At 42.3% G+C, this 19,675-nt stretch overlaps 1 protein-coding gene across 1 annotated transcript in view; it reads right to left on the bottom strand.

The window, feature by feature from the left end:
* Positions 1 to 16,029, bottom strand: part of LOC146811660 (serine protease 27-like) — an 81,177-nt gene extending 65,148 nt beyond the window's left edge. Inside the window, exon 1 of the mRNA XM_085615094.1 lies at positions 15,897 to 16,029. Coding sequence (XP_085471220.1) covers positions 15,897 to 16,029 — 133 coding nt within the window. The remainder of the gene's footprint in view (positions 1 to 15,896) is intronic.
* Positions 16,030 to 19,675: the final 3,646 nt, after the last annotated feature.

The following is a 19,675-nucleotide window of genomic DNA, read 5'->3' as shown; positions in this document are numbered from 1 at the left end:
GCCATTGGTACTAGCCCATGCTAGCAAAAGATGTGTCTGTGGAGGGAGAAAGCAGTGGGAGGGGGGCAGAACATATACAGCTCAGGAGAGGTGAGTGCAGCCTGCTCCTGCTTCCCGTTCACTAATTACAGCAGTGTCTATTTGTCCCTATGCTTCTCTCCCCCAACATAGTGTTGCTCTCTGTAAAGCATGTGCTTTGCCCCGCCCCCTGTTCCGTTCCTCTCCACCCGTGCCCTCCTCTTCTATGCCTGTTGTTGATTCCCCCACTTGCACCCTGTGTTGATTCCCCCTTCCCTCATGTTGCTTCCGTCATCTTCCACCCTTCCCTGTGTTGCTTCCACGTACCCCCAACCTGTGTGTTTCTTCAGTGTCCTCCTGCCGCCTCCCATTGAGCTTCTGTGCGCTATGTTGCGTGCGCCCCATTGTTCTGCCCTGAGTAGCTTCTGCTACAGCCATCGTTCTGCTTTTAATAAAATACTTGTTTTTAAATGTCACTGCTTCTTCCTTAGTGTTGTCAGTCTGTTGCCCACGTTTACATGTAGATCTTCCCTTTCGTCACTGATTGTGATGCATGAAGTCCTCTGACCCTGGCAAACTTTTCTCTGATCTTTGGGTAATGGTCAGACTTCTTATTTAATTGCTAAGGCTGCTGTGTGCAGGTTTTTCTTGATTACATTTGATCCCGGTTGTTTCCATTCTGAAAGCGGGCCTACAAATCCCATAATGCATAATAAAAAAAGATCGATGATGCTTCCGCTGGGCTGTGTTATTTCATATGCCCTGGCTTTTGAAGGTTATGCTGGCTCACACTGCCACTCATGCCCCCCTTCGTTTGTTAGCGTGCTGGCTGAGGTGATCTGATTTATCTAAGCACAGGAGGGGCCCCCCTCCTCCTGCCCCCAATGAAGAAAGGAAACCCCCCGCCCAGAGCTTCTACTGCCAAGCTATTATGTGGGTGGGAGCGGGTGAATCATGCCCTACTTCCAGACTGCTAATCATCAGCGCTCTTTCGTGGAGCGAGTTATCGGATGTGGACAAAAAGGCCTGCAGCCCCCATCCCAAACCATGGGAAATGCTGTGTAGCTCAGCTGCAGGACTTCACCATGTCACAGCCTCTCAAGGGCAGCACGTGAACATTCTTCTTTCACCTAGCGCGCGCCACGTTATCTGATATGTTCTGCCACATGCACTCTTGATTGCAAGGCTTTGATCTGTGTTTATATTTAACTGTAGGGGGATCTCTGCTTTACCACATCACATTCAAGACTTTATAACGTTGGTTGATTTAGTACCTGTTTAATGTTATCTCTTTAAATGTATTCTGGCACATTTCCATTAACAACTGCTTATCAGTTAATTATTTGACTGATTTTCAACATGTTTACGTATCATAACAGGCTAGGGTAGAAGTGGTTCCACCCTCAAGTCTCTCAGCAGAGTTAATAATTAGAATTTCTGATTATTATCCACTTGGCATGCTCTCCTATTTTGTGATGTCCATTAAACAGATTTTGCTTTTGAGAATACTTAAAAAAGCCAATAATCACAATTGAAACTAAGCACTATAGAACGGGTTTGGCAGGCACATGTTACACCAATCTTATGGTTATATCTTACTGTGAAGTAAAAGGTATGCTTCAGTAATAAAAAAAAATTTGGATTACTTTAAGTTTAACAGTACATTTATGCACTTTGTGGTATAAAGATATGCTGTCTGTTGCATTTTATAAGTACATTATTTTTTTCTGCATTATGGAACTTGCCCACACATATTTTGCCGAACTGCATACAGTATGTGGCGTTAGCATGGGAAAAAGCTTAGTTCCAATTAAAATTAGGACTACAATTAACAAAATGTAAAAAAACATTCCAGTAGGGTATAGGATATTAACACCTACGACTTTGATGCTGCATGTACCTGCCAAAACCCTTCTAAAACCTCTTGACTAAGTTAATACATCTTCAGTGATAATATCATGTCATTTTGCCTGTTTGAGGCACTTGCTTAGACTTGCCAGTTTGGGGACACTGACACAAAGTTTTCAGCGATTTGGCATTGGCAAATTTGCAAAAGCTACCAGGGGGGTGAGCACAGGATAATTTGTAGTTTGCTAGTGCCTTATCTTGACGAGGATTGTGGTTGCTGCTTGACTAGCATCCCAGTCAACCGGTAACCCAATTTTTAACAGAGCTGAAGCAGGGTTTCAAACCTGGTTTCCAGCGGTCCATAGTCAGCAGCTCTAGCCACTAGGTGACCTCACATCTTATGAAAGCTGGGCTTACTTTGGCCTCAAATTTCAAGAGGACCTCCAGCTGAGCCGGAGTCAAACATCCGTCTCAAACCTGGGTCGAGTGTTCTGTGGCTCGCCCACCTCTATCAACAAGCTTTGAAAATGCAATAAGTGTCGCCTTTGATTAAGTTAAAGCCATTTGCTTTGCTAATGGTATTGTATAGCAAAGCAAATAGCTTTAACTTAATGAAAGGCGAGATCTATTGCATTTTTAATGCTTGTTAACCTGTGTCACTAGAGTGAGGCATACCCGCTCACTCACAGAAAAGGTTCTGCTGCAGGGTGCATACCTTACCCTTGGCCTACATCAGATTGGAGCAGTAGGTACGTTTATTTGTATAAGTTAATGAAATTCTTTACAATATTCACTTGAACAACATGATGCATCAAAAATCCATATTTACAAGTTCAAAAGAATAACTTAAAAACAGCTGATTCCTGGTCAATGGCAAACAGTAAAAAGCAGGAATTTCGCTTTTGCGATCGCCAATGAAGGTTTCACTTCCAATTAATTAAGTATGCAAAACTTCAGCGGAGAGATAGTTCTTTCAATGCGCAATACGAGGTACTTGCCTCTAGACTATTAGACTGAGGTCCTGGGTGCATTTTAAGTTTAGGATTACAAACAGGGTTCAGTTTGCATTTTTCGTGCTCTTAAACATAAAAACAAAAATACAACAAGATCCATAATGACAGGATTGATACTCATTACTTAAAACAATTGGTTCCTAATTGATGTCAGACAATAAAAGAGCCGATACTTCGGATTTATGATCAAGTATAAATTATTCTGCTCAAACTAAATAAGTCTGCCAAATTTTAAAATTTCGTCACGAATGCTCTCTTGGTTTAAATGGTTGGTTATCTTGAACAGGTTTTAACAAGACAGCAAATTGCGATCTCATAAACTGCCTGGTGCATTATGCATGAACATAAATACCTTAGGTCTCTTAAATTTTAAGACAGCCTTTCCAATGAATTTTAAACGTTTAGCATGTGTATATGCCGTGTCATTTATTGAACTTTCACAGGTTTTTGGCAGTTTGCGTATTGCAGTCTCGAAAGGTGCCTGCTGCTATGTGCTTAGAGATGAGTGACTTTGGGTCTCTTGATTAAGAAATCAGCCGGACCGATATTTAGATTCTAACATTGTGCAGTTTATGTAATAGGAGTGAAGAAAACAATATTGTGGGCGGGTGCCAGTTCCAGAAAGTGACAAAGCCCGGTCTCTGCATTTTTTCCCCAGCCACCTACATGAATCGTACAAAGCAGCACCCCAGATGCACATCTCCCCAAATACATGAAAGATGTAAAACGCTCTCTTCTGCTTCCCCACATAGGCAGCACTTGGTCGCTGTCTATAGATGCTTCCTAGGAGGAAGATGTGGCAGGATTGGGAAAATGCCCAATTGGGATCATAAGTATTTTTCCTTCATTATCCTGTTGAAGCCAGCACCCAAATAGGATTGGAAAATGGGCCTGGTGTAACTCTGCAGCACAATCCATCTATGGGCCCTTTTTTTGAGCACTATCTTGTCCTCTACTATTGACAACCTTTTCACGGTTTTATTTACTAGTTGCTTAAAGCTGTTGTGTGTTTCTGTGGAGCCCAGAGGTCTTCCAGGCCTTGGCAATGTAATGGTGCTGTCAAATAGTCCCTGTCTGCGTCTGCCTTACTTGAGTTTATTTTGTTCCATAGATGGGTATTCAATGTTCCTGACTCAGACTTCCTAAATCGTATGCCAGCATTTCAAGTTCTTTTTTGAGACTGTAGTCTGAGTTGCAGCCTAATTTGTGCGGGCGAGACATAATTGGGTAGATTGAAAATCATTCTTACTGATCTTGAGAGTGTACGATCCAGAATCAGATTGGTGTGAAGTGCTGCACAGCCCAGAAGTGGTGTATCTGCGCTGAGTGTATGTGTGCCTGGGAAGGGTACAATACAGGGATAGTGCAGTAGTAAGCAGTGTGGGCACGGTGTATGCCTATGCTGGATGCGCATATGCCTTTGAGTGGTACAGTACCTGAAGGATGTAGTGTTGTGCAGTGCATGCAAGATAAATGTATGTGATCTGTGAGTGGTATAATACATGAAGGATACAGTACTTGCATGTTAAATGCATATGCTATTTGTATATGTGCCTGTTAGTGGTACAGTACATGTAGAAGACAGTACTGTGCACTGCATGCTTGAAGTACACATGCACTGGTGTCTGTGTCCCTGCGGATGGTTGAATACCTGGAGGGCCCTGGGTTCCATTTTGGGAGAGCCAGGCCTGCATGGTGAACCATGGAGAGGAGGTAGAGAGAGCCCGCCAACAGATTTGTGTATTGCTGCATTCCTATAAGCTGCGTGGGACACTCACTAGGGAGGAGAGGACAAGGCTTCCCCTGTACACTTCGAAATGTGTGCTATTTGATTCAGTGAGAGGTCACAAGGAAGGAGCCTGGGCACATCTCAGGAAGGAGATGGGGATGATAAGAGAATCATAAAGAGTAGGGTTGGGGGCCCTGAGCTAACCTTTTGATGTACACATCACTGTGGCTGATATCTAGGTGTGAGCTCTGGTCACTCCCATAACCTAGATTGTGGGACTATCATTTTAGGCGACAATCCTGCTGTGACAGACTACTTTTCAAAAGGAAGAAGGAGCAGAAAGGTGGTACTTCAAAAGAAACAGAACCCCAACATATAACTTGAAAGACTCACACCCTAAATCACATTTTGTGTCTGGAAATAGACTTTAAGATGGGGAGGTTGAGATGCCAGAATGTTCGTCTGCCAAGCACTCATATCGGCTGCGTGAGGAGGGGAAGCTCTGCAAGACTTCTGCCTGTGGGCAGCATTGGGGAACAAGGCCCGTTACACTCCCTGCTGGGACATCACCCAGGGAATTCAATACCACCTGCCCTGAAGCTTTGAGCACCAGTGGCAGCCTGCTTGTTAAGACCAGTGTGCACTGTGAGGAAGAGGAAAGCGTTGGAGAAAGCAAGGTCCAGTGAAAATTCCTTGTCAAGTGGATTCGCTTTACGAGGTGTGAGGAAACGGCTACTGTACCAATCAGGTCATTGCCTGTGTGCAGGACAGAGTCAGCCACCCCTGTATGATAGGAGTTGGATACCGTCAGCTTACAAGTGTGATGTGCTGCGTTGATGGGGCCCGAGCTCGTGCATGTCAGTGGAGCGTCAACCCCATATTGCTGTGCAGAAACAGGCCATATCCCTGTGAGGAAGCAGAGCTGAGACCCCATGTACCAGAATGTGCTGCTGGGGTAACACTGCCAAGCAGAAAGGGGCCATAACCCTGTGTGGTAGCGGAGTGGCAGCTCCATCGGCCAAGAGAGGCCATCATGGGAAGTACTGCACTGCTGATTGGACTGAAAGCCATTGATTGTGAGTTGCACTCATCCCACATGCCAGAGGGGGTCATTAGGAGCACCAATGACTGTGACTTGCTCTGTCCCACTGGAGAAGTGTGGATGTCGAAGGAACACTGTCAGCCAAGTGAGGAACCGAGGACAGGATTGTCGTAGTAACCCCCATCGGGAACAGAACAAACACCTATGACACAAGAGGAGCCGCTGGAAGTCTCTGGTTGCATTAGGAGTGCAATTGTGAGTGAGATATTCTGCACTAGCGGAGTGTAGCTGCCTGGTTCCCCTGCTCCTAACTTACATGAACTTGGCTGGAGCTGCCAGGAGCACTCGTAGACGGGGCACACTCAGGAACGCTGAATGCTTTCCTCCTGCTGGTGTGGGTAAGACTGGTTTCAGGCCTGTCAGCCTTGGGAAAACTTGCTACTAGTAGCGCTGCTGCACTAGTACACTTTTGACTTTAACTGTGAGTGAGTGAACTCTTAAGGTTCGGACTGCTAGTGGGGCATACCCTGGATGTTACCAATATTGAATGGGGAATAGCCACAATCACTAATTTGAGGAGGGAGTGGGAGAACGAAAGCTGCCCGACCTAAAAGGGGATTGTGTAGTTGCTTTTGCACACTCTATAATCCCTTGGTGTGGGTAAGCATTAGAAAATGAAATGCCTTTTTTTTTCCATAAAAGTGAGTATTTGGCTGCACAATGATATATTGCTGCTGATGCGTGAATTTTGAGTTATTACCCTGTGTTCAGTCACCAATATTCACACTATGCCCCATCCCCCTCCCGAGTGAGCCTTGGACTGCTCAGATCATGCATATCCTGAGAGTCAAGTGCAGAAGGGGTACTTGACCCATGAGGAACTTCGATTTCTGATCACGATCGAATCGACCCGCCATTTTGTGCCCATTTTGTGTTGCCAGAACTCAGACAGCACGGCCAACAAAGTCTATTCTGCTTTTTCTGTAACCTGGTGTCGAAATACGCTTTCTGCCTCTGTTTGCAAAGCTGGTGTTTGGACTAGCCGAGTACACTAATCCCTGTCTGGCTTTTCTAATCCCTGTCTCAACTATCTGTTGGTTCACACTATTCTTTCCTGACCTTATCTTATCGTCTGGCCTTCACTGTCTTCTGCTAGCATTCTCTCGTTTCACAACTGTCCTCCAACACACACAAACGTATCTCACCACCTGCAAGTTAGTTATGAATCTGTTAATGAATTAACTTGAGGGAGGGGTGACAAACATAGTTGGAGGAGAGGTCTTTTCGAGTCATCTGATACTTTGTTTTCCAAACTCTCCTATTGGTTCTGACCTGTTTTCCAACTTTCCTTATTGGCTCTTTTCTTGTATACTCTGGGAGTTTACTCTGTTAATGAATATGTTTCCATATGATATATAAGACTGTGCGCCACAGAGTGAAGTGGCAGTCTCCTGAGAACCTACTTTATGTACTTCTAGGATAACTGTACTAGCTGCAGCTAATAAACCTGATCTTCTAACGCCGACAGAGTGTCCCGTGTCTCTGTGTAGCTGAGCAGGAGAACTACGGAGACTAGGGCGTACCCTGCGCCGCCAGGTCCAAAAGGTTCTGGTTCTTCACCCAGTTACTCTGAATCCATAGTAAGTCAGGCCCAGGACAACAGGTGTAAAATGCCTCACTCCCCACAGTTGGGCCCAGTAACCCCTGCATGCATCATGGCCCTCTGAAATAGGGTTCTGACACAGGGTGTTTTTGTATTGTGTTGATGTTTATCTGTTTTGGTGCTAATTAGAAATGGGTTCAGTATTAATGCCGAACTCCAAAGCACTTTTGACTCTGAGGTAGTAGCTGTGGTCAAGAAGTCAATATGCAGCTCAAGGGAAATTGAGTGAGGGTTGGTACCAGTTGTACGCTGACACATTTGTCAATGCAGTAAGGTCAAAGGGGGCACACTTTCATTGTGTTGAGATAGGAGTTAAAAGCCCACAGTGCTGTGATTTGTGGAGGTGGGGCCAGGCCCTTTTAAACCATCGCTTCTTGCCTGCAGTGCGGGATGCACCCAGGGGCATGCCCGGGTTAAGACCATCTTTGCTGGTCACTCGCCGGAAGTGACTGGGCCACCCCCCTCCCTCCACCCCCCCCCCCCCCCCCGGGCTGAAAATCAGGTATGCTGCAAGGTTGCAAGGTTAGTGGCCTCCTAATGCAAAGAGTGCTTGCCACATTACAAATAACAATTTCCTCGAAAGTGTTGACATGTTTTGTTTTAGCTATCTACAAGTATACCTTTGACTAAGGTGAGAATGAACTGAGTAGTGTATAGAGATATCCTGGCAAGAATGCAGAAAAGAAAAGCAGTTGAGGCCCCGGTCGGAAAGGCATTATTGAAAACATTTGTGAATCAGCTATCTAAGAGCAATTTGCTGAGAGAAATAAATGATTTATTTGATGAAGTTGAGATTATTTTGAATCCATCTTTTATCTCTAGTTCTCCCCTAGAAGCAAACCAATAGCAAACATATTTGTGAAAAAATCAGGGACGCCATGTAAAACATCTAGCCACTGAGGAGTTCTCCCTCTGTTGTTACAAAAGGGAGCGTCATCATGTAGCCTCTTCAGATTGAGACATTGTGTGAAACTTTTCCCACCTCAGTTCCTTGTGAACCTACCGTGGTTTGTGAAAATCACTTTGCTAAACTTGTTAATCCCACTAATCTCACCAACACAAATAGCTTCTCCTCTTCTAGCGGCATCACTTAACAAAATCCATTGTGTTGTGATGCGGTCCTGGTCATGAATGACCTTAAGATTGAATTAGCAGAACTCATGTTGTAGGTCACCATAACTACCCAACTGACAGCATTTACACCTTGTCTTCAACATCTGCTTTCCCTAAATTATCAGCCTGCCATATTACTGCAACATGGGAGTGATGATAGTCTATGTACAATAGGCAAGCACTAATTCCAACTTTCCGATGGAAGAGGCCACTTGGAATATCCGAGGTCGGTTCGAAAGGCCATGACTCCATGGAGTAAAACTCCTCGTACTGGCAGAAGTTGGGTTACACATAGAAACCCATTAGTTGTTCCCCATGAAAGATCTCACTGATCTGCTAAGGAGAACAGGTCTGCTGTTCCACACTTGCCTCAATCGGTTGTCTGATTTGCATTAGAACCTGGGACTACCACTAGCAAATTAATTAGTCCCATGTGTCTTGCCAGAAACCCCCCTCTCAAGCCCTTTTGGGATTATGATCTTAGTTCGGGAGGGGTACTTCCACAACGTTGCCAGATGTTCACGTGGGACAAGAGAAAGTAGAGACTCATTGACTAAGAAAGTGATCCATTGGATCCCAGATGTTCATAAACTCATTTCAGTAACTCACTCGGATATTGTGAGGGCCGCAGACAAATTTGATTATTTTGAAATATTATTGCCATGACGAGCCCTGACTGATGGGTTAGAAGGGTTGGCAGCTTGGCTTTGATGTCTTGTACCCAAGGGCAAATGGGAAATAGAGGAACATCTGAGGAAAGAGTGACAATTTCAAGGAGCGAAATCGTCACTGAAGTATCACAAAGATTTATTGAATTAACTTCGCAAGACTTTCACTAGGGAATGTAAAGGAACAGCTAAATCGAAATCCAACCATCCTTGGTACAACAAATAATACAGCACGCTAAGGCAGCATAATAAAATCTATTAAAGCCAAAGATCTAGAACAAATACATTTGACAAGGAGAAATTATAAGTTAGTGTTGTCTAAAGCTAGGTCTAATTGACAGACTGAAGTATGGAATGACCTAATGATCGCAGCCAGAATAGAGGATAACAAACCATTTTGGAATATATTAACTCATGGCAGCTGACACTCATTAACCAAAGTTGAGCATCACCTTCAGCCCTAAGTTTGTGTTGAGCACTTTCAGGGTCTATATTAAGGTGCCAAGTGCTCTCTAGTTATAACCCTTGCCAAGACTAATGAAATGCCAAGACCTTTAAACATTATTCTTAAGGACTCCCTTGATGACCTAGGGAGTTCCTGGGAAGGCATCAGGGCCCGATTGGATTCAGGGGAGACATATATGCATCCGAAACTCTTATCTGGGGCCAATATCTCAACCTGTTTATGAGATGAATTTTGAGGTGTGGTGAGCTCCCTAAATCCTGGTGTGATGCAGTGCTTGCCCCACCCATAAGAAGGCAGTCGTGATAACCCTCGAAACTATAGGCTAATTAGTTTAATTGATGGGCCAAAGAATCATTTCGGTTGCCAAATTTTTGGGACACCTACCAAGTGCATTATTCATAATAAGATCCTATCAGATTTCCAAGAAGGATTTCATTCGAAAACCAGCACAATCAACCAGATAGTTCGACCTTGCTCATTCATTGGAAAACAGTGATATTAGAGAAGGGTCATTTTTATGTGGCATTTGTCAATCCTAAATCAACATTTAATTTAATTCCTTGTCACAAGCTCTGGGGAGTTCTGGTCGCCATGGGAGTCCCTAGTAAAATGTTATGAATTCAAATAAGACTACGTGAGAATAATTATGCCAGAGTAAGGTGTGGTAGTAAGGAGGAGCTGACTAGTTCTAATAGGATAGAGAATGGAGTTGGTCGGGATCTTTTTTGGCCCCAACTGTCTTCTCTCTATATATCAGCAAGGTTGTGAAATATCTAGACGTCCTTGGCAAAGACTTCCCAAAAATAGGAGCCTTACGATTACTGGGGTTATTGTTTGCAGATGATAGAACTCTCATCTCTGAAACCCATGCTGGGCTGCGAGCATTGGTGGACTGTTTTTTTTTTTTACTTTTTGCTCTGAAAGGGGGTTGAAGTTCAATAACAAAAAAACTAAATATATGTCCTTTAACAACTTTTCCTGGTCACAGCAGATTATCAAGAGAGTGCTCAAGTTGCAGCAGAAGTCAATGTTTATATCAAAATTGTAGAAGAGTACAAAATCAAGAATTCTTTATCCAGCCCTTGAATTATATAATGTTAAGGCTAAGGTGACAGCCCTGTATGGATTAGAGTTATGGAGACATGTAAAGGAAACAAGGTTAACTGTGGTCCATCCATCATCAGCTTTATTCGGTCAAAATATATTAGACCATAAAAGCACATTAAACATAAATGCACATATGTAATACAGAAAACATTATCAATACCACTTCATTATCATAAAAATACATGTATATAAAACACAGTACTAAACACTAACACATTGTATTGTAGTTTCAAAACAGTTCATTCCATACCAATCTGAAAAATCATCTGTACCTTATGTTAGCTTGTGCCCGTTTTACAATTGTAAACGTGTAATCATAGTGAAAAATACAGGAGCATGAGAACTTCAAATTTGGGTCCGCCATATGATCCTATTTCCACTCAATTACTTTAATACTTATTAGTAAAATTACATATAGGAAAGACATCAGATTGGTATATTCAATATAAAACATGACACCAATCAGGTTGCCCACATGTTTCTACTAATCAATGTTGCCCAATCTGACTGAATTGTCTATATCCTCTAACAATATGTTCTTTCTGGCATAAAAAACACTACATAAAAAGGATGCCATTCTTACTCAGATATCAATAGTTGGTAAAGACTGTAGAAAGAGATAGGCCGGGCGACATTGAGTAAACTCTACTTGTTTGAAAAAACTTAATATAAAATATTTCCGCCACTTTTTGTAAAATGTAAAATACCACATGCATTGTAGTCTGTGTTGAGGAGTTATCACAGGGACATTTTGATAGATTAGAGGACCAATTGTTCGGTTCAGGGAAGGTAATCATGCAATGAAAAATGTCCATTTTAAAACCAATTTATATATATATATGCTTTTGGTGTGGTGCAGATCTCAGTTATAATTGCATATCGTAACTGGTTAAAATAAGCTGGTTTCTGAAAATGGTGGGTTTTAACAATGCTACAGATTTCCTGATATTCTCCAAGTGTGTTAAACAGTCAGCCTTTAAATCTTTCCTATTGATTTCAGCTAAGCATTTGGGGTTGGTAAAATAGTTTGGATGCCCCAAATCCTGACAAAAACACTCTATGTATCTCAACCATGGGATGCGAGTGTATTGGGTTGACTTTAAACAGTCTCGTATAACAGACCGATTTAGGGCAGTGTACTCAGACGTCCATACCTTGTGTCACAGCAGGATAGGTTGGATCTTAATTAAATCAAAAAAATACAGTACATCCAGCTCTGTGTGACACACAACGGTAGAAGCGGATTTGGGTGTTGCAGATGAATACCTTAAAAAATCGTTTTCCACTAGTTGTAATGCCATACAATTTGCTTCCCCCCATATGCCAGGCCTGAATACTACTTTACTGACACATTCTGCCTTGTAAATAGTAAGCATTTCTTGCGGCGGGTTTGTACCTAATCTTATGGCAAATTTATGTAAGGCATCAGGCACTTCTAAAAAGCTGTGTTCTAGCCTTAATGGTATTGGATCCATATACCATCTTTGTCAAATAAAACGCCCAGGTACGAAAAAGTGTTGGTACTTTCAATGCCAGAATACAGGATTCTAATTGGTTGCAGTTGCCATTTTTCCTGCCGCACCTCATTACAAATGTCTTAGTTTGGTTCACATGCAAATCAAGGTACTGCATATAGTTAACGAAATCATTACGTACCGACTGCATGGAGATTGGGGTGCATGCCATCAAGACAGCATTGTCAGCATAGAGAAGGGCAGACACAGGACAATGTCCCACATGGGCCAGATCTTTCGGTTGCATAGTCAGGGCAGTGCCTACATTATTTATGTAGAGCGAGAATAGAAAAGGTCACAGCCCTGCCTCACCCCCTTCTCTATGCTGAACGGCTGTGTACATTCAGCCCTATTCCCTTATCTGATCCTAGCCTTCGTGCCATAATATAAATCCCTCAGAAAGGAAATGATTGCAGGGTCCACACCGATGTCCTCATTATTGCCCATAGCTTAGGGTGTTTAACACAGTCAAAGGCGGAGGACAAATCTACGAATCCCAAGTACAGATCTTCGCCTTTAATCTTAGTGTATTTCCCTACTAGCATACTTTGTTTTAAATTATTTTTATTGAATACATGTTCTACTTGCAATAATACAGTTACAGAATAAATGTTTGTTAGACAGTTGTGCCTCACACTACACTCTGGCTCTTCCGTTAACGTTATACAGTTATTCCATTGACACTGTGGTGAATTGATTGACATGGTTCCGTACCCTTTTAGATTAACTGGTGTCCATTGCCCTACAAGCATACTTAACTTAAGGTTAACTTAAGGTTCTGTTCAATGGTCCCTACCCCAGTACGAAACCCGTATTCTATGTCAGCCAGAGCACCCTTAGTTTCAGCTCACTCTTGAAGTCTATTTAAGATTATTCTACTCACTATTACTAATGAACTGAGCAACGAGATCGGTCTATAGCAGGCAGGATTATGTTGATCCCCTTTTTTGCAAATGGAAAGAAATTCTGAAATACAACAGGCCTTTAAGACAACAGTTAAGATGGGTACCCACAGAGGAATATTAGCTTTGTACAAGTCCATCTCAATGGCATCAGGCCGGGCACTTTACCCCCTTTACTAGAAGTTATTGCGTCAGTCACTTCATCTAAGGTACATGGGGTAATGCTGAGCGAGTGTTAATGATCTAAATTACCTTTGATAGAAGGCCCAATAGAATCAGGTTTAGGGATCTGTGCAGAGTAGATGGCGGAAAGTGTTTGATCCAGTCATCCTCAGATATTACAACCATGATCCCAGGGCCAACATCCTCTCTCAGCAGGGCAGAGTTTACTATCTTCCAGAATGTATTATTGTAATTCTTGCTACTTGCTTTGCATAACACAACCCCAGCCTCTTCCTTTAATCAGGGTTTCCGCTGTTTCAGGGCCTGCCTATAAACAGGTCTGCAATGCTGGACCTAGGGTTTCTATGTAGTGCCTCTTTGGGCCTCTTATTTGCCTTAGTGCATTGTACATCACACCAGCCATTTCACAGCCTGACTAATGATTAAAAATGTTTTTATAATTTCCATCGGTAGTGAATTATGATCCAAGCATGTCTCAAATGCTTCCCCCATATAACAAATTAATTTTCCCAGAACATTCTCTAGGGTAATCTGATGCTACCTCAGTGAGAAACCATTTAGAGTGGCTAACTGTAATTCTCCACTAGGAGCCAGGCCAGACCCATGCTGTTTTCTGGTTAATATGTCCTTTGCAATTTGTATAGATTGTGGGTAACGGTCACTTAATGGTATGGAATGGGTTTTGAAGTTAAAAACACGGGGGCTCAAATTATTAGAAGTTAATACATAATCGATAGTACTGTGATTATTTCTCCCATTAAAGGTACACCTGAATGGAGCATATGGTGATACAATTTCATTTGAAAATAATAGATCAGCTTGTTTTAATTTATCTCCATAACAGTTATGGATGAAATGCGATTTACTTGACCCAACTAAATTGATCATGCCGCATACTTTCTCGGTGAGTGAGCTACACAGTTGAGTTTTAATTTTGCCTCCCCACACAATCAATTGCTTTTTCTTCTTACTATTGTCCATCTTTTCCAAGTAGTCGAATAACTTGTACAAATGCGTTATAATTTCATCACTTGGGGCGTTGTTATACATGTTTATCACTACCAACATGGCTGAACCTGACCCTTCACATGCAATCACTTGGTAATAGGGGTTGGCTAGTTCTTTAACCAATTTTAAAGGTTGTACGTTATTAGAGACAAAAATACATAAGCCACTTTTAGATCTACCATGAATCACTGGAACAGCGGGGACATGAAATGTCCTAAAGCCATTCATATGAACAGGTTACACCAGCCAGGACTCCTGGAGACAGATAAAGTTATAACCTTCTACAAAATCAAACCACTCTAGATTCCTAATTTTGTTCCGGAGTCCTGCCTCATTCCTGAACAAAAAACCAACATGTTAGATGGAAGAGTGGATAGAATCCACTACAACAGTGATTGGCCTCGCATCTTTGTTAGACCTGATGGCATGCTGTAAGGACTCAACGCCAGATGGAATAAATGGACCAGTTTTTACTGAAGTCTGCCCCCCCCGGGACGGTATAATGTATTTGTTCCCTCGTGTCTCCGCTTGGTTCCCTCCCGGTTCTCCACTGATGGTCAATTATTATCTTCAAGATTTTCTAGTCCCTGATATCTATTAAAAGTTGGAACATTGGAAATTCGGCAGGTAGCAGGTGGGGGAATGCTTACAGGCATAAACCGATCAGAGGGCCCTATTGAACCTGGTTGATAAAAATAACCCAGTGGATGTTAGAGATTGTGTTCGAGGTAACATGAGTGGGCCTGATTCTATTTAGGACAGTATCCACATGCCTCAGTGTTTTAAAAGGCAGAACTATGCAGTCTCCTGGTAGAGATTTCTGAGTCCTGCCCACCCATTTAATTTGTCTAACCATCTTTAAATTTGCAAACAAATGTTCGGTCAGACCAGATCTTACCCCTAGCCAGTTTAGTGGCTTGTTCTAAAGAGAGGTCCAAGATTCAAAAGTCTTATGCTTTAAAGGTGGGACACTTGATAAAACTATCACATATGGGGTGGCTGCAGGTGGGAGATCTAAAAACTCTGTTGGCTGTATTAATGGAACATCTACGGATGTGGAATTAACAGGCGGATGCAATGGTCCAACAAAGTTGTTCCCTTTGTTTAAACATGAACCAGTTTGGGCATAAGATGTTGTGCCCTGTGGGCTATGAGTGCATAAGTGATTCGATTGCCTCGCTGTATTAGTTACAGCTAGATTACTGCCAACTAAATCATTCCCAGTGGGCTCACTTGATAATCGAGAATTTAATTGGTCCAAACATGTTGCACATTTGGTTTCTAATTCTTTTAAGCAGGTATTATTGAATTCTAAGCTATTTTTCACAAACAGCTCTAGAGATTTAACTGCTGAACATGATGTGTCCAATTTTTCATTATTTAAATTACCACACTGCTGAGATTGTTCAGTATTTACCATCACTGGCCTATCCATAGACTTACTTTGGGGTTTAGTCCTTTTACTACGGGGTACCTCTTTGTTTAGGGAGCTAGCTGTAGTACATAAGCGTGTTTTTGTACCAATTTAAAAGGCAGCGGGGAGTCTGATTTGGAGGAGTTAATAGTGTCAGATATATTCTGTATTCACCCATTCCTTCCCTTATCTGTCATTGAAACCATACCTCTATCACAAGTTTTGGGGTTTTCATCATTATTAGCTAGGATTTGTAGTGCCATCAGGGGTGTCGTATTTTGATCTTCACAGAATAGCAATGACTGCTCATTATTAGGGATCTGCTTCTCAATTGCCCCCATGGCACCTGATATGAACTTTAGTAAGGAGGTCTGTGTATGTGTCTGTGGCTGTTCTAGGGATTTAGGCCTTCCTAGGTTTGGTAATAATTTCCTTTTTCCCATCTTAATCCAAATGACCCACACAATAATTTACAGTATATGATATATGTGCAATGTAAGAAATGACAGATTGAGTACTATTTTTTTTATATTTAAATAAATGTATAGAGCCTAATAAAACTAAATTTTAGATAACATTATTATATTATATTATTATAAAATAGTTCAGACAACCAACCCAGCAGCTAGACAGCACCAGACTTTAAAGCTTCTAATAAATGGACAAAAGGCAAGATTCCAAAAAGGTGGGCACAGAACAATACCTATTCTCTAGTTTTTATGCCAACCACTGCCTATTTGTCACCAATGTCCTATGTGTTCCCTCTACTGTCCCGGCAATGTCTTTATTAAACTAAAAAAGATGTATGGCGTAGGTACCAATACCGCTTAGTTCGTCCAGGCCACGGTCAGGCTACTTGCAAAGAAAAAGTACCTGTGATCCACTGCATTGATGGCCAATTGCTTCACCAGAATCCCACCTGGTAGGGTTTTAGTCCACCTCCTCCAGCTCCTCACCAGGAAGTAACCAAAACATGACTGTTTCACAGTACGTCCTAAAAGAGAACCAAGAGGGGTGGCCCAGCCCAGCCTCTTCCGGTCTCTGACAGGCTCAGACGGGTCGCCCTTAGCCCAGACACACCTGCGTGCATGAACTTATGCACCTCCTGGTGCTCCTTCAATGACGTTTGCGGCGTGACAGCCGAGATGCGGGCTGGAGCTGCGAGTCCTCACCCCTCCCGAGACCAGCAGCAGGCAGCAAGGCTAACTTATGCGCTTCCTGGCAGTCCTTCACTAACGTTGGCGGCGTCACAGCCGCTTAGCAGGCGGGGGCTGCAAAACCTCGCCCCTCCCAGGACCGGCAGCAAGGCAAGGAAAAAACAGGCTTCCGCGCTGCGGGGCCCTGGGTGAACTCATGCACCTCCTGGCGCTCCTCCAACAAAGTTAGCAGCATCACGGCTGTGATGTGGGCTGGGACTGTGAGTCCTTACCCCTCTCATGACCAGCAGCAGGCAGTAGGGCAAGTCAAAACTGGGCTGTGGTCAAAAATTCATTTTTGTGGTCCTTGTTAAATTTTTCACAGAGTGCCTCTCAGTTACCTTAATTAATTCACTTAGGTATGCATCCGATCTCCACAAAAGGTCAAGTTTCGACCTTTGCTGTATTGGCGAAGACTCTGGTCCACAGAGGAACTAGATCTATACAGGTCACCTCGCAGGAAATATTTCACACAAAGGGCTATATAAGAATTCCTGGTGTACGTTTAAAATGTGTTTTATAGCTTAGACCTAGCTGCTCTTTGGGGATCTGTTGTTTACACGAGCACAGCATTCCTATGTCACGCTTGTGCCCTGCCACGCACCTCGTGTTATTGTTTGAGGTAGAGACAAGCGTGAACTGTCAACTGTCATTCACAACCATGTATATATACATACATCCCCACTCCAACCAAAAGATGCACCCACATGCTCCCACAATACCAACACCCCTCAACATTATATTAAATTAAAGTGGATATCCTTCATTGAAGTCACCAAGTTTTGTTAGAGGGTCCCCTGCTAATGCTCATCTGGTGCCTAAGTCTGTCATTAAAGAAAAAACTAAAAGGCCTACATTTGGGATGAGGAGCTGCGAAAATATTAATTGGGAAGTCTGACAGATTTTTAGGCCACAAATCTACCCCATTATTTGAGTCGTACTTTGATAAAATGATGTGCTCCCTGGCTAAGCAGTTGTAAATAAAATTCAGATCGGAGATTCTGCCAATCGACAGTTGCTGTATTAGATGGTGAGAGAAATTCTGCTCCCCTTCTCTATGTCCCTCTTGCAGTTTTGAGACTGAATCTTCATTACTTGCTTTTTTTCTGCAACGCTCATTAAGTCCCTCATAAGAGATGGATCAAGCCAGTCTACCGTCTTTCAGGGGTCTGACAATCGTAAATAGCGCTGAGAATTTTAAGAACAAATAGGGTTGATGTAATTATTACCAGAGTCGCAAATTTTCTATCCTCTGCGTGGATTATGCATAAAGAAATGTCTTCCCTTTTGTTCAGAGCAATCTTGATTATATATCATGAATTTTATTTTTTTATGTGCAATATTTTATACAGAATTTTGCAATAAATTGTTATTGAATCTTTCCTACGGGCAATACCCTAGACTGAATTTTGTATTTACTATGAAAAGACGATTAGTTGGTTTTACACACTCTAGCTGATTTTAAATTTTGTGTGGCTTGATTGTAATGATTTAAAGTGTTTTATGTAACAGCGTGTTTTTCAGAATGATGAATCAGGAACAACCAATATGTAAGAAGTAAGAATAAGGTAAAAATGCAAACTTCTATGAAAATGTAACATCACCTGCCCTAACAAATCCATATAGAAAACAATGGTCCTAGACTATTTTCCTTAGAAAGGTGTTCATTAAGTCGAAATAGATAAACCCCCCGCCGTCCTGAGGAAGACCCGCCTGCAGAGGATACAAACCACCCTATATGCGCCAGGGTCGAAACGTCGACACTTTCCCCTAGTGGGCCTGTACCTTACTTCACCCCAGCCCTGCCTTTTTACAGATGGTTATACTCTGTACAACATCAAGAAACAGAAAATTACTTACAAATCCACGCCAGACAGGCCCCAGTGTAAGACTGGTGCTACTGTAAACCACGACCAGTTTACTAAGGACATTACTATATGTAATTGATTGTTTAAATTACTCTCTGATTTCCCGCCCTATATATCTGTTCTATTCTCATGAGCACATTTCCTTTTCCACACTCCCCCTGGAGCAACCCTCTTTTCTGTTTTGACGCATTCTCTACAGTGATCTGTTATAATAACTGTGAAATTAAACAGTCACTGTTGGAGCTATTTATGGTGCTTGTGTGTCATTTTGAGGATATACTTAATTGAATTAAGAAATAACTGGGGTACATTTATGATGCAACTTGATTTCTATGTATACCATGTTTATAGATTTTGACTTAATGAATACCATTCGAAGGATAATAGTCTAGGACCATTGTTTTTTATACCGAACATTAACCAGGTCCGTGGACTAATATGGGTCACCCCATTATTATGTAATGGCTAACAATTCCATAGACATGAACCTAAATAGCTTTGATTAAATGGGTGGGCTACCCTCTCACGCAGAAATGTATGTGTCAGAAGTAACCATTTTTATATTTGTGATTTCGAAAATTAAAAGGCATTATGGGCATTTTCTGCATTCTGGATACACAGAAAGCAATGCACCAATGTTAGACTATGGCCCTCTGTTAGTACACAGGGCGGTCTTCAAAATCTCTTCAGACAACGCTTCCATGTAAGGTTATTACCAAATGCTTTTCTCTGGACCTTCAGCATCATGAACAGCTCCTGAACTGTCCATGATGCTTAGATTTTTTAGCATGAAAATCGTAAGGAGGCAGGGGGGCTCTCAAAAGCTGGAGTAAATACATAATAAGGCTCTCTTTGTGAGAGAGTCATGTTAAAAACTAGACATTATTGTCACAGTAAAGTCCATTGCATTTTGTATCCTACAC

This window comes from Triturus cristatus, chromosome 7 (genome assembly GCF_964204655.1).
Source record: "Triturus cristatus chromosome 7, aTriCri1.1, whole genome shotgun sequence".
Lineage (NCBI taxonomy): Eukaryota > Metazoa > Chordata > Amphibia > Caudata > Salamandridae > Triturus > Triturus cristatus.
The sequence above is the reverse complement of the archived record's forward strand: the minus strand, read 5'-3'. Positions and strand labels throughout refer to the sequence as shown.